This window comes from Artemia franciscana, chromosome 18 (genome assembly GCF_032884065.1).
Source record: "Artemia franciscana chromosome 18, ASM3288406v1, whole genome shotgun sequence".
Lineage (NCBI taxonomy): Eukaryota > Metazoa > Arthropoda > Branchiopoda > Anostraca > Artemiidae > Artemia > Artemia franciscana.
The window spans coordinates 27,669,222-27,694,927 of record NC_088880.1 but is presented as its reverse complement, the minus strand read 5'-3'; the positions used below and the strand labels follow the sequence as shown (position 1 = coordinate 27,694,927).

General features: G+C 35.2%; 1 protein-coding gene and 1 long non-coding RNA gene across 14 annotated transcripts in view; one reads left to right on the top strand and one right to left on the bottom strand.

Annotated features, from left to right (window-relative positions):
* Positions 1-1,392, bottom strand: part of LOC136038832 (uncharacterized) — a 78,838-nt gene extending 77,446 nt beyond the window's left edge. The window contains exon 1 of one of the 9 annotated variants that reach the window (XR_010620319.1): positions 936-1,392. This is a non-coding gene — a long non-coding RNA (uncharacterized LOC136038832). The remainder of the gene's footprint in view (positions 1-935) is intronic. The other 8 variants (XR_010620324.1, XR_010620318.1, XR_010620322.1 and 5 more) reach the window with 8 other exon arrangements.
* A 1,565-nt stretch (positions 1,393-2,957) lies between these two features.
* LOC136038829 (SCY1-like protein 2) overlaps positions 2,958-25,706 on the top strand; it is an 80,853-nt gene continuing 58,104 nt past the window's right edge. For 3 of the 5 annotated variants that reach the window (XM_065722241.1, XM_065722240.1, XM_065722237.1), the window contains exons 1-3: positions 2,976-3,137; positions 17,089-17,248; positions 18,685-18,889. In XM_065722241.1, coding sequence (XP_065578313.1) covers positions 17,104-17,248; positions 18,685-18,889 — 350 coding nt within the window. In that variant the 5' untranslated portion in view covers positions 2,976-3,137; positions 17,089-17,103. Of the gene's footprint in view, positions 3,138-17,088; positions 17,249-18,684; positions 18,948-25,706 lie in introns of those variants that run through there. The other 2 variants (XM_065722238.1, XM_065722239.1) reach the window with 2 other exon arrangements.

Sequence of the window (25,706 nt, the reverse complement as noted above, 5' to 3'; positions counted from 1 at the left end):
TGTCACATAAGCCAACAGGAATAGTGCACTGCTGCAAGTTCAAGCTCCTACCCAACCCACCCCAACCACAAAAGTCATACCCAAACTCCTTGCCAACTCTGACTGGCAAAGCCAGTCTTTATAGCCAACCAGGCAGAAGTCCTTTAACTATCACAAATCAGTAAGTGAAACAGGACACCACCAGAATGAGTGGCAGCACACAGCCACTTGCCAGCACATCACAGACCTGTACCACCACCTCAAGTTGCATTTTCCAAATCAGTCTGGCAAGCACTTGAAGTTGAAACAAAAATAAATCATGAAAAGAAAGAAGGTGAAATGTTCTATTTAAGTTAATTATGTTTACACCCAGCTTTTCTTGCTAATTGTTGCTTTTGTTTGTAGAAGTTTGGGTCTCTAATAAACTATTGAAACAGAAAAGGGAAGAAATGTTACAGGGGGATTAATTTCATTTGCAATTTAAATTAGCCTGATGTCAAATTTGGATTCAGGATCAAATTTCAATTAGATCTTTAGAGTTAGGCTAGCTATGTCTATTACTTACCCATCTTGATTCTAAGTTAATCAGAAAATTTACCAAGATTAAAAACAGAAAATTAGCCAAAGGCAAAATATTTTATTCAGTAATAACAAGGATAACACGTAGGCTATTTAATCTTTTAACCCCTAGAAATAACAACAAGTTAAACATAACAGCTTCATAATACATTCCTGAGTCACATCTTTAGCCTTAGATTCATTCACCAAATGTCCAAGTTAGCAAGGAACCCCTAAACTAGATTTCATCTAACTAGTCCAAGGCCTAGAATGGTCTACTTTGTAAACTGGTAAAAATTTTCATTTAGGCTAGCCTAGAACGTTATCAAGAATTAAGTCCCATTAGGAACATTATAAATAGTCCAATAGAAAAATAAAAAATGAGCTTTAAATTTTACTTTTGAAGTTGAAACTTGAAGTAGAGAAAGGCAACTCCTTTATCTTTCTTTCCTATAAAAGAGTTAATATATTTAATTTTCTATAGGTGGCACTGAGAATCAAAAATTAAGAGCCAACTTCACACTTAATTTTCTTGTTTTTTGGTTGAGAAGGCCTTGAAGGGGCTTCCTAGAGTCTGTGTTTAACTGAGCTCATCTCAACTAAATTCATTTAACTCAGTCTCTATGAAACACAATTCCCGTGCAACTCAGCCCACATTTAATGCAGGTCCTGTTTAACTGGACCTTAAATCAACCTTTGTTTCACTGAACCCTTGTTTAGACAATTTAACCAAACATAAGGTGAGCAAGTATGAATTACAATCGGTTCAATTTGAATCAGTATTAGGCTGCTTTAGGGTAAAGTTTAGTGGGGGTTTTGTTAAACAGGTATTGACTTAAAAGAGGTGGTTTATCTAAAAGGGTTGGGATACACTGCGTTTTGTGAAACAAGGGTTCTGGTGAATGATGAGTCCAAATTACGAGACATTTTCGCAGTTTCGCATAATACATTCTTAGAAACATCGTTATTTATTCAAAATTGTGAGAAAGACTCGCAGCCCTAAACATAACAGAACAAAATTAATTCTGACATTTCTTCTTCCTCTTTTGTTTATGAGGTCTGTGGATCAGTATGATGTCCATTCACCTTTTAGACATTCAGGAATACCTTCACTGACAATTGAAAGCTTCTGGCAACATTCCTCGAAAAAAATCTGCCGGTTGACAACAAATAACGTGCTGCTAGTAATAAAGGCGTCTTTTCAGGATTGATATCTTCAACCTATAAATAATAGCTTCTAATTTATGTGACAGGGAGCAATTGATGAGAACATCAAAAGTTAAGGGATTTTTCTTTTTTATTTCAACATTTGATTGAGCACATGTGATATTTGTCTTGTCACTATTTGCAAAGAATTTGACATTTCTTTGTTTTTTGAAGAATATATAAGCTTCATACAGAACAAGCGATATTTGTCTTCTCATTATTTCTCTCCTTATCAAGTTTGATCTCTAAGTTAATTGATATCATGAATACATTAATGTTTGGATGAAATAACGCTGTGGTTGTGTGCTTTTGCCAGAGCAGTGTCACCAAACGTGTTGGCGAAAGCCCGGAGAAAAGGATGTGAAGCACGTTCCAGTCCAAGCGCGTTTCATTCGCTTTTTGATATCAATCTGCGGGAAATGGTCGACAAAATTTTGCAGAAGATCTGATGTGCTACTGAAGGAAAAAAGGAAGCGACGGCATTTAAGCCGTGTCGGCAGCGACAGACATCGTATTTGTGTTCTGCTGGCGCAAATCTTTTAAGCCCTGTCTTCATTATGGCGTTTTCCGGCCGAGACGGCTGGGGCGGCTCATAGTGAAGACAGGTTTTATCGCCGTTTTCGTTTTATCACCGTTCAGAGTAGACATTTTGCTGAAAACGTAAAAAATAAACAACACATTTTGTCGTTCATCTTTGCTTTACTCCAACTTTTCTTGACGTTCCTGTAACACCGCAAACGCAGCACAAATAATTCCAAGTCTTCTGCAGTTCCTGAAATAAGACTGCGCTTTAGAATTTTTGGCAAAAACGACGAAAATGAAAACTGTCTTCCAAAAAGTGGCAAAGCCGGCTTTGGTGCCGGAAAACGCCATAATAAAAACAAGGCTTTACTGATTTTTCAGAAGAAGAATAACTAGTACAACCAAAGGTTCGAGAGAATCCGAGAAACTGTACTGAATTCTTTTTCTTCATCGCGTAATAGGCGATTTGAGGTTTTACATGGGATTTTACTTATTTGAAGAACCGCTTTGCTTCTACTTGAAGAAGGAGAACGTAAATCTGGCCCTGGAGCTGTGAGAAAACCATTTAAAGCCTTTTTTGTCAACGTTTAAAGTATATTGGCTAATTTTCTAGGAGGACACTAAAAGTGTCACTTTTTCGCTGAATTTGACACTTTAGTCCCGAAAAGTTTTGGCAATCTTGACCAAACATTCTAGATGAAACAGAATATTTATAAGAGGTTCTAGGCGTTGGAGCACAAATAATTAGCTGTTCTAGACTCATATTTCCATAATTTTCCCAGAGCAAATCCCAAATATTTGGTTAGTCTGCTTTTGTTTCCAAATGCGTCTATAATCCAATTGCCTACTGCCCCAGCTATTTTATTAATAAGGTAATTTACTTCTACAGCATCAAGGTAGGCTAGCCTATATGGAACTAAAACAGCTGTACAGGGTCCTCCTTGATCTCAATTTTTCGCAAAGCATTACTCTTCAGCCTACCATGTCTCATGAACCTGCTCTTTCCTCTAAGCTGTTGAGTCATTTCTTTATCCCATTTGGGGTAAAGTTTCAGGTGAAGGGTTTATTGTTATCTTAAAAAGAAGGCAACTCTTGCTAAGTTAGTAGAATAAAGGGTAAAATTTTATTTAATTGACTTCTTTCTACCTCTGAAAGGGTTTAGGTTAGGAAAATAAAACTTTCAGGGATGAATCTACAGACTAAAGTTTGTCTTGGGAAGGTATTTTGAAGCAAGTACCTCTACTCCTTCTCCCTCTAGAGGGCCCTGACCTTTTATAACCTTTAATAATATGTGTGTTATATAAGTGAAACCTTTCAAAATAGATCTTCTGCTTAATTGAAGTACAGCAAAATTGTTTTCAGCTTCATAACTTTGCTCAATTACATTTTTTAATGTTTTAAAGATATGCAAATGTATTTCCTAAATTTTGAAGAAAAACATTGATATGGCTCAAAATTCTTCTCAAATAACAGGAATTGCATTTTAAGGACTAAAGGCAGAGAAAAAGCAACTAGTAACTGAAAATTATGGTAAACTGTTGTTTTGTCAAAATTTTAATATGTATAGACATGTCATGCAGGCAAAAGGGCCCTCTATAGGGAGAAGGAGTAGAGGTGGGTACTTTAAAATACCTTCCCTGAACATACTTTAGCCTGTAGACCCTCCCTGAAAGTTTTATTTTCCTAACCTAAACCCTTTCTGAGATAGCAAGAAGTCAATTAACTAGAATTTTACCAAATAAAGCACCCAGGAATGAACCCAGGGCCAAAAATATATTGGGAAGGTGTTATCAAGATATCCTTGTATCAGCTTGGAACTTAATGTAAAATTCTAGAAACTTTTTAATAACACTCTGAAATAGCCTAAGCCTACTTACTTTGGTTACCATTCAGCATTCACAAACAGATAAAAATAGATTATAAAATTCTACATTATCAAGACAAGTAACCTAGGCTATTGTAAAATATTTGATGAATTAGGGAAGGTATTTTGAAATACCTATGTCCACTCCATTCCTTCTAATATTTGTATTGTTACTATTTAATGACCTGTGCTACCTACAAAACTAAGCAACATATAAGTAAGGCATAAGCATGGTACAAATGCAAGCATAACATAAGCACAATCAGCATATCAAACAAAAAGCATAGCAGGTTGCTACATCTTCTTCTTTCAGCCCTTTGAAAGACCCGCACATTTTTAAGACAAACAACAAGCAATAACTAGAACCAATCTTAGCTGATTTACAAACTTTTATTGACTAGCCTACCTTTATAAAAGTATACACAAGGAGGCTCAAGGCTTGCCACTGTCATGCACTTATAATTCTAAAGGGGTAAAGGCACCAATGATTTGACAGTGCAATCTTCAAAACCAGAAATTTATGCCTAGTCATGACTTGGAACACCATCCCTTGAAGCTGTTGTTATATTTTGACAATTTAAAATGTGGAAACTATATCCAACACACTTGGATAAGAAAAGAATAATCAATTCAATCAGTTTTTTGTTGTTGATACAAAAAGAGCTTCTAACAATTTTTTAGCTATGAAATATTCAAAATGTCATTACTTCATTATTTTTTTTTTTTTTGCAAAAAAATTTAGTACCACTACCAATACATCAAGATTCATGTGATCTTCACTAAAATGTAGCTACATTGTTTTTTTTTGCAATAAAATTAATTCAAAATGGCAGCTAATATTAAATGGACAAAACTATGTTCCAATACTTGAAAATTCTTGTCTGATGCAGTAGAATATTAGACCAACTAAAAATGTTCCTTCAGCCAAATTCAAATCTAAATATTGGTTTTTATTATGAGGTTTGTTTCATGAGAATATCTTGTAGTAACCTTGTCAAGATTTTCAACAGACAGGAACAGGCCCTGTTGAAATGTAGAGGACTCTGTCAAAACTTCAATGAATATGTAAAATAGATTAGGAACAATTGGTGTCAAAATTCAAGAGTCCTCTGACATTACATAGTTGTTAAATTTATGGATACTTTTGTAACAACAAGAGGGTTTGATGATTATTGTTTGTAGTAATATTTCACATGAAAAAAACATCATTTTTTTTTAAATCTTAGTTCCACTGATTTGATGCTAGATTTTTTTCATCATCTGAGGAACTGCCACTTGGCATCATACTAAGTTCCTATTTTTAGCCTTTGTCATTTATCACTGAATACTAAATTTGAAGAAGACACTCTCTTAGTAAATGTTATACATGTTTTCTTTCAAATAGATCCCAAGCTGTAAAATGCAAATATTATCTCTGAACCTCTCCCTAATTAGCATGCAATTCCTCAAGGAACCTTGTTAGGACCATTCTTATATGTAGTGTTGATGAAATTGGTAAGATTCCCTTAATGGTGTTAATATTTATGACCAGTCAATCCTTGAAGTATGTCATACACCTATCAAGACTGCCCTAATCCAAATCATGCCCTTTGGACATAGCTTAGAATTTATGTATGGAAGCAAGTTACACTAAGTCATATATAGGCCTAGTGACAATAAACTTCTCGAAATTCCTGAAATCCCCTCCTGTTTTCTTAGATCCTATCCAAATTGCTGATAAAACATGCTAAACTCCTTTGTGTCACAAACTTCTAATAATCTTAAGTAGGACTTGTATATTTCAAGAATTCTGGACTTTCCCAACAAAGATGCTGAACCATTAAAGCTGAGAAGAAGTGGGCTATTCCTGATAGTATTTGTAGAGATGCTTATATCATACTATTATATCATAGACCTAGGTCACACAATTATACTCCATTTGATTATCCAATTTTATCCCTATATTTAAGCCAATTGTTTTCAGTTTTTAGCTTCCACTTTCTGAATACTGTTTATATATTTACACATTAAAAAAGTTGAAGAGAAATAAAGCAAATAATATAAAGTAAAAACAAAAGGTATGTTGAATGCACCTGGATCTGCCCACAAGTATTCCAACACATGTTGAATTGAGTTCCAGCTTACATTGAAAATATGTAACTTTTTTGTTCTGTCAAATTTGTAGGTGAAAATGCTCCAATTTAAGAAAATCAGAGTTTTGTACCCTTTTCTGATAAAACTTTTAAAAACAGTTAGATTTGTAGATGTTTTTCCTACACACTAAAACCCTTTTTAATCAAAAAGTCTTTAAATAAAACCTGTTGGAGTAGAAAAAAGTTTTTTTTGAAACTGTCAAATCATCAGTTTACCTTTACCCTATATCCTCTACTTCTTATAAATTTACTACCTTCATAAGTCATACAAAATGAAAAACTAGGCTTGCTTCTTATATGCACTAATAACCCATGTCTTACTCTTACACCAACTTTGCCTATTGGTTAAGCCTTTCAAATGGCCTGATAGCTCTTCCAATCTGTGTACAGGTCTTAGTACTAGGTCCCTTCTTTGAAGGCCTAGTAATTACCATAAGATCTATTTTGTTTGTTATGTTTGTTACTAGTGGTGTTTGGAATGAGGTGTACATGTAGCATCTAAAATATTGCAGTACCATACTAATTTTTTGATAGCCCTCTGATCAGGATGTCAAATTATTTCTAACAAACTTGATGGGAGATTTATCTTGTCATAAAACTGACCTGGTTATGCATTGATGATCATCAGGACAGTAGGCTATTGTGAACAACCTGAAAGGTGTTTCCTTTTCCTTCTAATCACTGATCCTTCTTCTTGTTTCACTGTATATTTTTGAATTGAAAGTAAGGACCAATATTAAAACTCAAAGTGAAAAGAAATTATTCTGTATATGAAGGTTGCCCCCTGCTCAATACCTTGCTCTTTATACTAAAGCTGTCAGCGCTTTTAAAAAAGTTTACTGTCCTAATTAAAGAGCTCCTGTATTTCAGTGGCTATGCTTAAAAATTGGGACAAACAGTCAAACTTTAGCATAAAGAGCAAGGTATTGAGGAGGGGGCAACCTTTCATATACAGAATAATTTCTGTTTGTTTTGAGTTTTAGTGTTGTTCCTTACTTCCATTTAAAAAAAAATTCTTTTTTTATTTAATTTCTTTTTTTTCAAATAATGTATGTAAATCTAGCTCAGCCTTCATGAAATATCCCCCCTTACTGGAAGTTCCTCTGAAAACTTTCATCCAAAGTAAAGTACACCCTCCTGTCAAGCTCCCTCCAGACAGTTCCATCCTCACTGAAAGTCCTCCCTCCCCATAAAACTTCTTTTGGACAATTGAGCCTGAAAAATTATCCTTAGAATACTTTCATTAGAAAAAGACTTTAATCTCTAATCAGTTTCTCAATCACTTTTAAAATGCCCCCTTCTGTAAATTTTTTTTATGGAAATCAAAACATACAGAAAATAGCCCCAAGACATCTTGGGAGCCCTAGAGTTCATCTGGGAGCCTTCATTTGTTTCAAACTTATTAGCTGCCTATTTATTGTCACTTACTGGTATGTATTTGATGATTTGTTGTACATATACATCTATTTCCTTTTACATTTATGTAGTCTGTGTCTGGTAAGTGCAGCCTTAAGAGGGCATCAGCAATAGGAATTTCTAATCCTGGACAAAATTTGTAGGTGGCAGTCATAATGTTGAAGCTGCAACATGAGTCTCTGAACTTGAGGGGGGATTTTGTTGATTGGTTTGGAGACAGTAGTCTCCAGTAGTTATGATCAGCGACAAGATTTAAACAACTTCCATGCAAGCAATGGTGAAAATGCTTGCAGTCATAGACAAATGTATAAAGCTCTTTTTCAAGTTGCAAAGGCTTTTGTTCAGTCTTATTCAGTGCTCAAGATTCACAGGCAGCAATTTTATCACTGCAGCAAAGATGAGCCTCCAAGCCATGGCCTAAGGCATCAGCTTTCAATTCTATTTTTTTGCTAGTATAGTCAAAGAATGATGTGCTTGAAACATTGGAAGATATAAGCTCAGAAAAAACTTTGTCATTCTCTTGGCCCCATTTGAGTATTTCTTGCTTAGCAATTTCACAGAGGATGTTGTTTTGAGGGGACAAGTTAGGTATGTACTTTCCCAGGTAGTTCAGCATCCCTAAGAGGGTGAAAAGCTCTTCTTGGTTCTGAGGACTGGGCATTTGATTGATAGCTTCTATTTTCTCTGGATCAAGCTTCATTGCTCCTGCTCCAATGATATGTCCAAAATAACAGACATTGTTAACACTAAACTTGTATTTTTCCTTACTAAACTTTAATTCCTTCTGCAGTTTTGGTCAGCAAAAGGGGGAGGGGAATCGACTCCCCCCCCAAAGTTGCAAGGTGTTGGTGTGAATAGCTAACACCTTGGGGTTATGCTTATGTTTTAGTTTTATTTGGCTTATTTATCAGCATATATTGGCACACTGGACAGTTTTGTTGGAACATTCCTTATACCCCCCCCCCCCCTCCCAACTCAAAATCCAGCTGCACCCCTGATACCATGATGTTGTCAATTATAACTGAACCCATTTAGCCCTTCAAATGTTCCTTCCATTCTCTTCTGAAACTTCTTTTTAGCTGAAATTATGGCAAATGGCATTCTTGGAAGTTGACATCTACCATACATGGTGGTGAATGTCAGCATGTAAGATGAACTTTCAGACAGTACAAGTGACCAATACCCAGATTGTGCATCACATTTGTCAAAGACAATAGCACTTGGAATTTTTATGTTCCATCCTCTAGAGCTGGTATTAGGTAATACTGCTGCTGTATGGATTTGTTTACATCTTCTGGATCTGCACATAAATGAACTCTTCCACCTGTTCTCTACCATTGAATTGACCCAAATCTATGGGTCCATTTGTTTTTTTGATTATATTATCCCTCTCCATGCATGTCAGCTCCTGCAGTAGTTTACTCTTCAGTGCTTCAGGAACTCTTCAGGCATGGTGTATAGTTGGTACCAAATCATTCTTCAGAAGTATGTTGCATTCACCCTCCAGACAACCAATACACCAAGGACTTTTTTATGCTCATCTTGTTTACAGGCCATGGGTATGCTTAAGTCAGCATTGAGGATCAGCTTTATCAATTCCTAATTAATGCTTGGCCTCTTACCAATGATGAGAGTTTTTGTTGAGTCAACAATATAGAATCTGTGGATGACAGCTTAACTGTACTTGTGACTGTATGGTAAATTGTAGGTTGCAATAGCTGATACTTTGGAACCATGATGGTTTGTGAGTCTTCAGAGCTTTGGGATTAAGATATAGCTGATCAAAGATTGATTTAGGGATGATATTAGCTTGGACATCTGTATCTAGCTCGAAACAAACAGGAAGCTCTTTGTTTATTAAAAGGGTAGCAATTGCTTCATCCTTCTCTTGCTTCTGATTATGCTATATCATCTTCTTCCATGATTGTGCCTGTTTTCTGGATTTCTTCATCCACAATCTGGCTCCTTCTGAATTTTCCAAAATGATTTGGTTTTTTGCAGTGGGAGCAACTTTTTCTTTGGCTGGGTAAACATGTTGAGCTGGATATGCCCCACAGCAGAAGTAGAATTTTTTCTTCTTGGGGCATTGCTCTTGGTGAATTCTCTCTGACTTCAGGAGGGTGAACTGTAAGTAATAGCATCTATTTCCTGTTTGGTAGATATACAAATTTACTTCCACTGAAGGACTTTAACTGGGCATGGCTTGTTTATTGGGCTGTTTGTTCTCTTACAGTGTTTTCTACAGCTAAGGAATCCTCGTTTAGCCAAGAGTCTCTCCCTGGTTTCTTATTGACACATTGACGTCTTATTGATGTTTCTTATCTGACACAGTAATTTGATCACAAATCATCTCATTGATTCTTTGCAAAGGTTGGTTCTTTGCAAAGGTAAGGTTTGGCTATTTTCTTGAATTCAATAATGTATTTTTCCACACTTTTGCCTTCTAAATCATTCTGCTTTTGAAAAAAAGTCTAGCAAAGAGAGTACTGCTTTAGACTAGCACATTTTTAAACTGTGCTAGGAGAGGCTCTATTTTGTAGGCGTCACCATTCTCAAATTTAAAAGTATTGAAGCTCTGTCCAAATTAGAAGGTAAGCACCCATAGATTTTTCAGTTCTCCCTGACAGAGCTCTAACAAACATGAGTTATGAATATTGCTCAAATTGATTCCATTTCTCCACATGGGAACTAGAGTCCCAATCCATAATAGACTTTTAATTAAGCTTTTGTTTTTACGAAATTCCAAAATTAACGCCTAAGAACTAGTGACAAAGTAAAAAAAAAAATATGGTACATGGAAAAAATTGGGCAATGGGGAGCTAAAGTTCCCTTTTATAGTGGCTTAGCTAGAAAGACCATAAACAAGAAATAACAGCCCTGTGAAGGATATTGCCTTTTGTTTTGCATACATCTCATTCTGAAATTGTTATGCCTATGGCTTGTTCAGTATTTTACTGTTGGACCCCTGGCCAAGCTTTTCTTAGGAGGGGAAGGGCAACCACGCTAGCTGCTCTTGGCAGTGTATCTGAAGGATTGTCCACATTGATTAAGCTTTGTTTGATTATATTTGAGTCAGAATGAGCACTGTAATTGATTTTTCCTTGGGCACCACCAATCCTAGGAACAGCTCTAGCCCTAATTACCAGATAAATCTTCTTTTTGTAGCTTAGGTTGTTGCAAGTGGAGGAGTAGAGTGCAAGAGTTATAACCCTCCACCCTTATTAGTATTACCCCCAATACTGGAAGCAACATTCAATGTGTTCTTTTTTTGTATTCAATTATGTTGAACAACCTTAAATCATATTGTCATCCAAATCACACTGTCCAGTAGTAGCATTGGGCTATTGCTCTATTCAGTAAGTTTTGACTGTAGATTCTGATATACTTCCTGTTTGTGTAACTTCACTGTGCCTAGTTGTCTGAAAGAATACTACTACTACTACTAATAACTCAGTGCAGCACCAAGCCGCCTGAGGCCAACACAGCTACGCACGCTCCTCCTCCAACCTAATCTATTTAAAGCCTCCCTCTTCACACCCTCCCAGGAAGTTCCCATTTCCTTTAAATCTTTATTTATGACATCCTCCCAACCCAGACAAGGACGACCTGCTTTCCGTGTAGCCCCAGACGGTTGGCCAAAAAGGACAATCCGGTAGTCTGTCATCCTTCATCCGTAGAACGTGGCCTAGCCATCTCAACCTTTCTTTCATTATAGCCCCAGAAAGTGGGATTGAACCACACTTTTCATACAACCTATGAAAACCCTGTCTGAAAGATTGATTGAGTTGAAAGGGATTTTGACAGGAGTTGGCATTGAGAAGCTTGTAAATCACTTTGAAATCGACTCCCTGGTATTTTATATGAATTTTAGGAGCTTTAGCTTATTCTAGTGAACTGAACAGTCAATTCTTGCATCTATTAGCAACTGTTGTTGCCTGTCTTTAGACAGGCTCTATTTTTGCTGATCACCCTTGTTCAAAGGTGTGGCAACATACATATTAAATTTAAGGAGTGGTCAACTGCTTATAAATTAAATGCCTTCTGTAAATTAAATGCTTCACAATTGTGGTAGTGAATGACTGAGTTTTTAGGAAATGCTAATGGGACAGTGATTTGCAACATTGTTATTACATCTGTCCTTGTGAAAAGGCGTGCTATTTGTGCTTACCAATATTGAGGAACTTGTTTGGTAGCCAATGACTTTCAGAGCAGTTTTTTCAAGGGAAGAAAAAGCGCTGCAGGGGTCTTTTTTAAAGTTTAAGGACAAATTCTATCACAACAAGCACACTTATCAGAATTCAGTCTGAATTTTGATTCCTTATCCAAAGTAAAGATGGTAATGTTTGTGTTGTCTTCTCAATAGGATACTTTTAGGGCTACTTTTTTTCACTTCTGGTATTTAAGACACAAGTTTTAGGATTTGAGCAGTATATTTGAATTTCCTTTTAATTTAAGACACAGTTTCAGTAAATCTATTATAATGTAATAGAGCAAACTTTTTTAATCGGAAAAAGGTAGGCTAAACTATACTGAAGAGCTGAAAAATATGTAGCTATAACACAAGAATCTGAAAAATATAAAAGAAAGGAAAGAGAAAGAACTCGTCAAGTTGAGGCATGACAATTGGCTGGGGGAGTGGGAGTTGTCCTAGTCATTTTAAAATATAAAAATATGTTTGTTATGTATTTCAATGGAAAAGACCAGCACTGTCTTTGCATTTTCCACAATACCTTCTTTTTAGTATTTTCATTAACTCCCCCTCCCTAGATTATAAAAAAACTTATATCCCCCTTCTCCCAAAATTTTTGTGAATTGACACCCCTATCCAAGATGTAAGTGCTGTAAGCTATGGCTGAGTTTAAGATTACACCAAGTAAGAGAGGCAATTAAAGTCTTGTTTGAAGAAATGGCCCCCTTAGATATTTCACCCTCCATATAATAGCTTTTTGAAAATATTGTTTTTAGTTTTTTTTCATTTTGAAAACACATTTTTCTTTGGTATTTTTACTGAATACAATTAAGAAACCAGTTCTAGGCTAGTATAAAGGATGAGGGTTCTTAAATGAATCATAGGATTAAATGTTGATATTATGAAGAGCATAAAGAGTCATATTATTACACCTAACACAACAATAATTTAAAATAGTCCACTATGAAAAATAATTACATAGAGGGTTATTTATACACCAGCTAGATAAATATTTAAAATATTCTGCATTTACATAGCACTCAAATGATCACAATTTTAAATTTTCAAATACATTTTTACATATTTTCATTTGTTCTGTATTTATATGTATTGATAAATATATATATATGTAAATATAAATTTGTGTTTATTAATTTTCCAATTCTCTCAAAAGTTATATTTCAATTCAATTTTCAATTCAATTTATTCAAAAAGAAAAGAAAACACATAACAACAATAATAATAAAGATCCTAGAAGCGAACTTGTTAAGGACCAAAACAACAAAAAATTGTAAATGAAAAAGAGAGAGAAGAAAAAAAAGAAAAGAGAAAACAAGGGTAATTAAAGCAAATTGAACAAACATTTAGAGAAATAGAATATCAAGACTTTAGTACATTGTTATATAGCGTCCGAAAACTTGTGGATAGCTCGACACTGGAGGGTATTACATTCCATTGAATTATAGATTTATAAATTGGGGATCGCTGGGCGGAACTAGAGATACACCTGGGGACAATGAAGGAACGGTTGGATGACCGGAGACAGTGGCCTTCAGAATTATTACTATTAAAATAAGTTAATAAGTGGGGAGGAAGATTTTTATGGTAAGCGGAGTATGCAAGGGATAGATTTAACTTTTTGATGATTTGTTCAAAAGGGATAATACCAAAATCGGAGTACAAGTCCTTGGTGGGATATAGTCGTGGCAACCGAAAAACTGCTTTGACGGCACGGTTTTGTGCAGATTTTAATTTATTGGTAACTGAAGGATAAGTATTGCCCCATACAGATCCGCAGTATGAGATATATGGGTAAATAAAAAAATAATAAAGGGTTACAAGGATATCGGGAGGAAGAAAATAATTCACACGATTAATTATACTTACCTGTCGCAAAATTATGGCTCTGATATAGGACACATGTGTTGCAAATGATAGGCAGGAGTCTATATGGACACCAAGAAACTTGGCAACTTCGACCTGCGGGAGGAGATTGGTAGAATAATTTAGGCCAAGTGCTGGCTGAACTTGATTTTTTTTGTAAGGGGTTTGAAATAATACCACCTGACTTTTCTTGCTGTTAATGGTCATGCAGTTAACGAGACACCACTCCTGTACTCTATTCAGAAGGGTTTGAGTAGAGGTGACGACGGATGGTAAATTAGGACCGGTGATGAAAAAGTTGCTATCGTCAGCAAAAAGTACTGGGTGCACTAACTACTTGCCATGCATCCCTCCTAGGCCTCAAAACAACTATGCTTGAACTGACACCCCCACAAGCTTTATCCAGGAAATCTTTTCGAGCGTCAGGATTATTCAAGTTTTTTGGTGGATTTTTCACAATAACTGAATAGGACGGTTTTGCGGGTGGGGGAGGTTTCATATCAGGAATAGTTTGCACGACTGACCTTGCTTTATGGTGCTCAGCGAAGCTTTTAAATTCCATGTAGAGTTCATTAACCTTTCGAGTTAACGTAGCTGTTGTCTCCCCTGGCACACATGGGACCTGATCTGGCTCGAAAATCAGATACTGAGGTAGGTTGATCTTTTTCTCATCACAAAGATCAAAGGCTCGAACCATATCACTTACATTATCAGTCACTTTGGGGCGCTCAGTTACCCTAGTAATAGAGGCGTCAGCCCACAAAATCTTCTTTGCTTCAATTAACATATCTCCTTTGAAAAAATCGCAAGCAATTTTTACAATATTATCAGCTGAACAACCTGCATTTCTAGCCCGTGAAATGAAATTCAACACGGGATTCAAGACAAGTCTTTCACCTGGCATCATCCGGTAAAATGATCAAATTTCATCAAAATTCGTGGGCGGGGCCACAATAGTTGTCAGTAAAAGCAATAGCAAATCAGGTAGCAATACTCACAAGATATATATTCAGAAGTTGCGTACACAATTTTAATTATCCAAAATCCAATTGTTCACAGCACGTTACACAACTTAAATAGTTGCGTACACGATTTTAATTATCCAATTATCAAAAGCAAATTGTTCACAGCACTATATAGCATTGTACACAATTTCAATAGTTGCACAATGAAACAAATATCCAAACAATAATCCTCTGTAAGTTAACCAACCAAAATAAACTGGTTTTCATCCATATAGGTCAAAGACTGAATGAAGACTGTAATTGGATTTATAAATCCAATTTGTAACTCCATTTCACGCTTACCCCCGGTACCCACTTCTGCGTCAATACCGACACGATTTTTTTCTGACAGAACAGACGTACGACAGAATCAGATGAAGGATCACAAAGAAACGCAGACTTTTGCGTCGCTACGACAAACTCTAGAAGAATTCAAATCAGGTTCTCAAACTGAAGCAATGAGAGTATTAAGCCAAATGGGAGTGTTAGCAGAAGGATGGGCCATCAGTCCCTGGGATTATTACCTATCAAATAAGTGGTCATCTAGGAAAACTTGTGGACCCCACTGGCTCTATAGAAGCAATGAGAGTGTTAAGCTGAATTCAGAAAAAGGCTATTGCACTTTATCTGTGATCAACGCATGCGGTTTGTCGTATGTGTTGAAATTATTCAATGCATCCGACATTACAGCAAAACGGATGGTTTTGCGTCGTTTGTCGCACGATTTGAGTCGTTTGTCGCATCTCGCAGGATTTTCCACGAAATCGCAGCAGTGGGAACCAGGGATTACAATGAATCAGTCAATTTAAGAAAATTAAATACATCCTTAACAAAAGAATATCTTAAATTGTTCACACCAACTATAATAGCCATTTCACAGACCAGTCATAAGAGATAAAAGGACCTCTTTTGTTATTGATATACTTCTTAGAAAAAAAGAAGAAACCAATATCTGCATTTTTAGTTTTTGGAAAATTTCAAGATAATGTCTTTTTTTTCGTTTTTGGAATGGATGCCAAAGATACATAACTCGGTCAATAGGTTTTCTGTACTCTGTTTTCTTTCTGTCCCTTTTTTCTGCTGAACATAGGCCTAAATTCTAGGTCTATATATCTAGACTGGGTATTGGCCTTGAAAACCAGTAAATTCTGGTCTTGCTGCTGTGGAGCTGATGAAAAAGTTTGACCGTTCCATTGAAGATGTTGATAGTAGGAAAGTCTTCATCTCAAAATAAAATTTTTGTTTTGCTAAGGAAAGCCAAATTCGTAGTGCCTGGGGAGTCAATGTTGCAAGTAGATTTATTAAAAGTAAATTCTTCTTGTTTGTAAAAAAAAACACTTGAACTTGTATCATTCAGGGTCCTTGTGGCTTCAATATTGGTCGAATGCTAACAAATTGTTGTGATTTTTATCATTCCAATGAAGAAAGAAAACTACTTAAATTGTCAATATCTATGATAAATCAAAAGTGTTGATAAATGGGGCTCATGCGTGTCAATAAAAATAATGCTTGCAGATTGAAAAACAAGTTTAAAAGTAACTAAAATATGCCAAACAATTATATATGCAGCCACTGAATTTTCAAACCTGCAATCCCAAGGTAGTAACAGATTGAGTATTCAATGAAATCCCTATTAATAACAATTTATTATATTAATAATAATTATATGCATTATAGAATTATTAATAATAATTGATGATTGTACTATTGTCGAGTATACTAATAAATAGTTGTAATTTCTAGTAAGACTAGTTGCATGTAAGTTCCAAGTCAGCAATGTGCTCTAAGATACTAAAAAACTCGATTTGGTAATGGAATTAAAAAGGGAAAACCTAATTTTGCTTAAAATCCTTGGTGCCCATATAATGGTAGATTATTTCAATCTGAAAGAAGAATCTTAAATGCAGAATCCTTAATTATACAAAATTAAGTTTATAATTAATCCTTAATTATGAGTTTCAAATAACAGAGTCTGTTTAATGAAATACCAAAGCATACAATAATACAGGAGTGGTGAAATTAATCTGTTTCAGTAAAATGGCTTTTAAACTTATTAATGAAAACAAATATAAACACAAAAACAAATTATATATTAGCATAATGTGATTTAACATAACAGAGGTACATTGAGATCAGTACTTCCAGTTACAAGCCAATTTGTTTTTCAGTCCTTCAAGCATCCATTTTTTTCAGTTCAAATTCTTTTTGATTGCCAGGAGAGGTGTTTCTTTTTTTTTATTATTTCATTTGCCAGCAATTATTATTAATTATTTATATAATTATTTTATTTATTTAATATTATTTATTTTTTGTTTTAAGTATTATTCTTTTCAGTTCAATTCCTTCTTGATGGACGTCTTGTCAAGACTGAGAGCAAGTGTTCAGGCGACAGTATCCACAACGGTCTCTCAAATATCTCATGCTTTGCCTGGAAATCCAGTATTTCGTGAATATGATATAGTTTCTCAAACTCCGATCTGCTCTGCTGGTCCAGGTTAGTATTTGTCTAGTCAAAGAGCTTTATTTATAAAAGTAAAGGGGCAACTGACAAATAAGACCCATAAACCCAATAATTTAAAGTCATAACTTATATTAATTAAACGTTAAATTAATTAATAATGTAGATTAATTAATAACTTGAATTAATTAAACAGCCAAATTAAATCTAAGTCAAATGTAGCTTCCCTCTGAAATTCGTTGCTGTCTTTGGGAATTGGCAGATTGTTGCTATTTTAATTTTTTGACACCAAATTACAGCATTGTCAAATTTAGCTAATTTGTTTGGCTCATTTATTTTCAAGGTTCAGTGTGATAACAGTGAAATAAAATGCCAATATAACTTCATTATTTATCATATACAATAAATTTTCATTAAATGTGATACTGCCAAAAAAGACTGATAATGTTGAAATAACTGAAGGATAATCTTTAAAAAAAACTATTTTCAGGTGCGAATTGACTTAGGATGGGTCCAAAGGGAAGGAGTTTTTATCTTGCTGTTTTTCATAGTTTTTTTAACCAAGAAAAGAACATGTGCAGGGTTTTGTAAAAGCTGCAGCTCATCTACTGAGAGACTTGTGACAACCCTCAACTTTGGCCTGTATTTTTCCAGCCATGCAACTATTTTATTTTATTTTTTGTATTGATCCTTCATTCACAGACCATTAGCCCATGTAGTGCAAGTACCAATCTTCTGATCTCGGCCCTCAGCTGGGACTGGTATATACAGTTAAGGGAAAGTCATCCAAAGCCTTCCATGTCTCATGTATATTTGTCTAGGTACCCAAAAGGAGTAAGATAATATAGTTTAATGTTATGGCATAATAATACCAATATTATCAATTCTCAATTAACTATCTTGATTAAAACTGTCAATTATTAGCTGTTATGGTGAAGAAAGTAAATATAAGATTCAAAGATGATTAATAGGTTTTTTTTTTTTTTTTTTTTTTTTTTTTTTTTTTTTTTTTTTTTTTTTTTTTTTTTTTTTTTCAACACAATCATCATATAGTTAATATATGTAAGAATAATCTAACTTTGTTGCTTTCCAAGATTATAAAAACCTGTTGTTTATAATTTCATCAAATGCAGATTTTAAGCAAAACTTATTTTATTTAAAATAACTAGTCCTTCTCAGAAAAACTTTAGACCAGCTGCTTTTTTCTTTCTCAGAACAAGCTCCGTTTAAAAGAGGGGGGGGGGGGGGGAACTAAAAAAACGCCAACTAGTTCACAATTTTTACTGTTTTTGCTCTAAATAGTATTTTTCAGCTTGGTTCAACAGGTCGAAACATATAAAAAAAACCATTATCAGCCTAATAATAGTTATTATTATAGCTTATTATAATAGCTATATAGCTTACTATAGTTAGTTGTGTTTGGTTCCACAATTTTTGCTGTGCATGAGTGAAATGATTCTGATTTATTCTAGGTCTATTCTGGAAAGCTTATGCAGCCAAAAAGAAGTCGACGTCTCAAGATGCTGCAGTTTTCGTTCTGGAAAAAAAATGTCTGGATCCGTTTTCCAAAAGGGATAAAGAGTTTATGATTGAATTGTTGAAGAAGGGAATTATACAGCTCACTCGACTTCGGCATCCCGGTGTTCTTACAGTTCAACATCCACTTGAAGACTCAAGGTACTATGAAAATATTGCGATATGTTCCAGCACTTTCTAGAAACCAGGCAAAAAACTGGTAATTGCAAAAATATTTGTATATGTTTTAAAAAGGGATTACAAAAACCTCAAAAAAGAAAACCAAAAAAATTGAAGCTTGGTAGAAATCGTTGTTAGAAATTGGATGCTTTAATAGTCAAATAGCTTTGAAAGGATACATTACATTGTGTAAAGAGCAAAAAACTCGTAATTGCTAAAATATGTGTATATATTTTAACAAGGAATTACAAAAATTCAAAAACCTTAAAAAGATAACCAAAAGAGTGAAGCTTAGTAATTATTGTTGTTAGAAATTGGATTTGCTTCAAGAATCGAATATTTTTGAAAAAACTTAGTATGAAAAGACAGCAAATTGTCTCAAACTGTGTGTAGCTAGAAGACAAACAACAATGAGAATCCATATATTGAAGCTGCGTGCCAAGTGCTGGTGCCACTATATTGTTTAATCAAATATCTTTGAAGAGATACAGAATGAAAAGACATTAAATTGCATAAAGAGTAAAAAACTGGTAATTGCTAAAATATTTGTATATATTTTAACAAGGGATTACACCAATTCAAAAACCTTAAAAAGATAACCAAAAGGTTGAAGCATAGTAATTATCGTTGTTAGAAATCGAATTTGCTTTAATAATCAAATATTTTTGATAAGACGGCATAAGGAAAAGACAGCAAATTGTTAGCAGTTAGAAGACAAGCGACAATGAGAATTCATATATAGAATCCTACCGAGTGCCAGGACCCGGCGACTGGTAATTACAAAATATTTGTATATGTTTTAACAAGGGATTACAATAATTCAAAAACCTTAAAATAGAAAACGAAAAGTTAGAAGCTTTGTAGATATCGTTGTCAGAAATTGGATTTGCTTTTATAATAAAACATCTTTGAAAAGAATCAGTATGAAAAGACAACAAATTGTCTCAAACTGCCTGTGGTTTGAATGCAAGCGGCTATGAGAATCCATATATAGGAGCCTGCTGCGTGCCGAGGGCCAGGACCGCAATATGAAAAGACAACAGATTGTCTCTAGAATCTGAAACTAATCACTTACTAATACAAAATTTTACCATTTACACGAATTGTACCTTATTATTAAACTAAAAAGTGACAAGAAACGTCACATGCTAGATGGTGCTGGTGATTTTTATTTTCTCCCACTAGTGTCAGTTTCGACTCTTATAAATTGCCCATACTCTTTGGTCATAATCTATAGTAAAGTCATTGATTATTCGTAGTTCTCTGCAATTTCATCTCTGTTCAGGATAGTTTCCGTAGGGGTTTAAACTGCTAGCTGGCTCACTAGATTCTCACGTGTCTTACTTGTGCCAAGCGAAAAGAGCACCAATTTAAACCAATCAAAAGTTTATGTAGATTTTTCAGCCAATCAAAATATTGATGTGGCGATAACCAAGAATCCACTTTATGGTCTAATAGTAGATATCTCCAGTGTCTGATAACATCGTTCATTCTAATTTTCGGCTTTATCTGGAATAGATGTCCTCTCCTAGGTACTTTGTGGTATTGGTATTCTGGTGCTAAATTACAGTTAAAATGTAAAACAGAGCTTTCAAGGTTTTTTACTTGTTTGGTAGTTCACAAGTCCGCCTGTAGGTGCTACCATATATTTTTGTCATATCTGTTTCATTTTTCTTGCCTAATATGTACGAGTCTTAGCTATGTATTTGTCATACCAAATGTGTATTTTAGTACCCGTGATAACTGCCAGTTCAGTGTTTTATAGGGAAATCAGTTTTCATGTATTGCAAACGGGGACACTGAACTCCTTAGGTTGTCCTTATGGCCAGATCGTCCTTAAGGCCAGATGAAATTTGGCTATCTATTTGGGGCCGAATGAAATTTGGCTATCTATCTGAGGCCGAATGAATCTGGTGCCGTAATTTGGCTATCTGTCTGAGGCTGAAATTTGGCTATCTATCTGGGGCCCAGATTTGGCTATCTATCTTGGGTCTTCCCCGAATAGAATGGGAAGAGGCTGTAAGACAGGAATTCAAGTCGAGACTTCAAAGTCTGCAAGACAATCAAGTACTGAACCAAATCCTAAAGTATTCATAGCCAATAGTAACCGCAATTAAAAAAAAAAAAAAAAAAAAAAAAAAAAAAAAAAAAAAAAAAAAAAAAAAAAAAAGTTTTCAAGTAGATATTCAAATTCAAATAAATCGCCAATTGACATTTATTTAAGAATGGTAACTTTTTATTAACCGAACTTATTATAATGAAAACGTATTACCGAAAACAAATTTGTAGATATTTGGAAACATGAACCGTGGCGGGTGAAAAACGGTGGCTGATTGAAATCATCCAAAACGGTGAAGGATTAGAATATAATATGGAGATAGTTTTGGACCAATGTATAATGTTGAAAACGGTGGTTAATTGTAACCCTCGAAAACGATTGTGGATTAAAATGTAACCGTCGATTACCTTGACGGATTCAAATCATCGAAAACGGTAACGGTAATGGTATGAAAATATTATATCGAAAACGGTACGAATCAAAATGTAATGTAGAAAAAGGATGAGGGATAAAAATATAATGTCGGATTACACCAATGAAATTTGTATGCCCGAAAACCCTTCATTGGAGGTTTTAAGCCCTCCATCTTAGAAGTCGAAGAAAGTCAGATTTTAGCTTAAGTATAAACGATACACAGAAGATAGACTCAAAAAACATTATGGCTATTATTTCCTTTATTGATGACACCGATATATCGTAATCCAAGAATACGGACTGCTTGTAAGATATAAAACTGGTTAATCGTAATAAGAAGTCGCAAATGCCCTCTAGCATTTGGCGTTTTTTGTTTTTTTTTCAATCTTCTTTAAAAAAAAAATAGTCAGATTCGTGAATCATTAAAGTATTCTGTGTGCCAGATAATTTCTCATTTAATTCCCATCTGTCGTTTGCTCTATGACTGTTTTTTTTGCTATGACGTTTTATGGCTTTATTTCTTTTCTGGCATTATGGTTCTTCGAAAAAGCCAGAGAATTGTTTTAGTGTTATATTACAGAGACATAGATATTTTACAGAATATATAATATGCTGATTTGTTTAATTTGATTTATTTACTAATTTATTGTGTACACTTAACAATACAATAACATTAACCCCCCAAGAGAGAGCAGACCTCGCAAAGTTGGATATATAAATTGTAGGATACATATAAAAAATAAAAATGCATCTCGTCATAATGTTATGTTACAGTATAAATACGTTACAGAAACATAGGCACAGCTAAATATAATAAAAAGAAAAAATTGAAGCCTGCTGATCTTGACTGACCTGCTGAACAATCCTACGGATTGTTCTGGGTACCCGGCTGATTGACCGTATTTCAAACAGTAGGCTGTACGAAAAATGTGGTTCAATCCCGTTTTCCAGGGCTATAATGAAAGAAAGGTTGAGATGGCTAGGCCACGTTCTACGGATGAACGATGACAGATTACCCAAGATTGTCCTTTTTGGCCAACCGTCTGGGGCTACATGGAAAGCAGGTCATCCTTGTCTGGGTTGGGAGGATGTCATAAATAAAGATTTAAAGGAAATGGGAACTTTCTGGGAGGCTGTAAAGAGGGAGGCTTTAAAAAGATTATGTTGGAGGAGGAGCGTGCGTAGCTGTGTTGGCCTCAGGCGGCTTGGTGCTGCAGTGAGTTATTATTATTATTATTAGTAGTAGTAGTAGTAGATCTTTGACCAATTCCATTAGTAAAAAGTTGAAAGTCATTTTTTTTATAAGAATTTTTTATTAAAAAGGGAAAAATATCAGCAGAGAAGAGGAAAAACTGACGAAGTAGAACAATTTGTAACCAGGGGCGTGCTAAACTGACCAAAGCTTGAAAAGATTCAACCTATTCGACCAATTTCAGTTACTCAATTCAAATGTTATTCGGCTATTAAGTTATTCAGCTCAAATGTGTTTTATAATGGATAGAAAATAAATCAACTAATTGTTAAATCAACTGAAGAGAGGGCTCCAAACTCCAGACAAAGTGAGACACTTGATCCAATATAAAAAGTATATGAAAAATAACAAAACTAAGTAAATTTGAATGTTTTTTTTTTTATCAAAAACTTTTATATGTCTATTTTTATATTCTTATAAAAAAAGAAACTTTAAGATGATGAAGAAAACGAGGAAAACTATTTAGGTTTTAAAGATATTCGAAAAGGAATCTATAGCAAAGAGAAAGATGCACTTTACTAAAACGATGGAAATCTCATTGAATGGAATTTGAAAATCAGGTATTGGACGTTTACTATATATTTGTGATATGCCTACTGTAGAATCACGCGTGCAATATCTTTGAGTCTCTACTTCAATTTAACTTAAGGTCGATCGGTTTCCCGCACAGATTCGTACATGTTTCATATTATTCGCATGTTTTCAAATCCAAGACGCCTCTAACTTATCTTCCATCTATATAAATTTCTGCTTGCGTTTTTTCTGCCATCTGTATTGTTTCCAAGGCAAATCAAATACTTAGTGAAAGGTAATTGATGTCCTTCTAGTCCTAAATACTGCCAAAGTCTGATTCTTTTTTTGCTTTTTCAGCCTATGTAGTTCTTCAGCCTATTTATTGAGATTTTCAAAATTCTTACAGTCGTTAAAATGTCAAGAGAATTGTAATGAGATGGGATTTTTTTAATAACATGCTTCACGGCTCCATCATAGATGATGATTTGCCGCTAGTCCCAGTAATTACTTCATTTTCCAACACTAAGGTATTTGTTATGCTTTCTCTTGAACGCGTCAAGGGAAGGAGTTTCCGGGATTACCTGTGCCGGCAATCTATTCCATGTGGTAACCGATCGCTGGGCAAAACTCGTTAACTAGAAACTTATGCAGCTGTTTATATCTTAAAAAATCGAGAAATAATGGGTTTAGTTTTATAAATGAAAATATTTTTTAATAAACTTTATTTAAAAAGACCAACGTGTGCAGTTATGCAGTTTTTATTGCACTTGGTATTTACCAAGTGACATATAGCGATCGCAAATTCTGCCAATCTGTCTGTCCCGGTTTTTCTAGTTTAGGCACTTCTAGATTAGCTAGGACGATAAAATTTGTCAGGCGTATCAGGGACCAGACCGGATTAAATTGGAAATAATCATTTTCCCGATTCGACCATCGGGGGGGGGGGGGGAGTGGGCGGACGGTTAATTCGGAAAAATTAGAAAAAAATGAGGTATTATGATATTTGATATAATTTGATATTTAGAAGGATTTCGTTTCTCAGAGCTCTTATTTTAAATCCTGACCGGATCCGGTGACATTGGGGAGAGTTGGAGGGGGAAACCTAAAATCTTGGAAAACGCTTAGAGTGGCATCGGGATTAAACTTGGTGGGAAAAAATAAAAAGAAGTCCTAGATGCGTGATTGACATAACCGGAACGGATCCGCTCTCTTCGGGGGAGTTGGGGGGAGGGGGTTAATTCTGAAAAATTAGAAAAAATAAGGTATTTTTAACTTGCGAAGGAGTGATCGGATCTTAATGAAATTTCATATTTAGAAGTACCTCGTAACTCAGATCTCTTATTTCAAATCTTGACCGGATCCAGTGCCATTGGGGGAAATTGGGGGGGGGGCCGGAAACCTCGGAAAACGCTTAGAGTGGAGAGATCAGGATGAAACTTGGTGGAAAGAATAAGCAAATGTCCAAGATACGTGACTGACATAACCGGACCGGATATGCTCTGTTTGGGGGAGTTGGGGGGGGGGGGGGGTGTAATTCGGAAAAATTAGAAAAAATGAGGTTTTTTACTTACGAACGGGTGATCAGATCTTAATGAAATTTGATATTTAGAAAAATCTTGTGCTTCAAAGCTCTTATTTTAAGTTCCGACCAGATCCGGTGAAAATTGGGGGGGGGGGGTGGAGGGGGAAACCGGAAATCTTTGAAAACGTGAAAATTGAGGTATCTTTATCTTACGAATGGGTGATCGGATCTTAACGAAACTTGATATATAGAAATATGTTATGTCTCAGATGATCCATTTTCAATTTCAATGGGATCCGGGGACATAGGTGGTTGGAGGAGGGAAACAGAAATCTTGGAGACCGGAAATATTGGAAAACGCTTAGAGTTGAGAGATCAGGATGAAACTTGGTGGAAAGAATAATCAAATGTCCAAGATACGTGACTGACATAACCGGGCCGGATATGCTCTGTTTGGGGGAGTTGGGGGGGGGGGGGGTAATTCGGAAAAATTAGAAAAAATGAGGTATTTTTACTTACGAACGGGTGATCAGATCTTAATGAAATTTGATAATTAGAAGGATCTTGTGCTTCAAAGCTCTTATTTTAAATTCCGACCAGATCCGGTGAAAATTGAGGGGGAGTTGGAGGGGGAAACCGGAAATCTTTGAAAACGTGAAAATTGAGGTATCTTTATCTTACGAATGGGTGATCGGATCTTAACGAAACTTGATATATAGAAATATGTTATGTCTGAGATGCTCTATTTTCAATTCCAATTGGATCTGGGGACATAGGGGGTTGGAGGAGGGAAACAGAAATCTTGGAGACTGGAAATATTGGAAAACGCTTAGAGTGGAGAGATCAGGATGAAACCTGGTGGGTAGAATAAACGAATGTCCTAGGTACGTGATTGATGTAACCGGACTGTATCCGTTCTCTTTGGGGGAGTTAGGGGGGTCTAGTGCTTTGGCGAGTTCGGTATTTCTGGATGTTCTAGGACGATGAAAATTGGTCGGCGTGTCAGGGCCTGTACAAATTGACTTGATAAAGCCGTTTT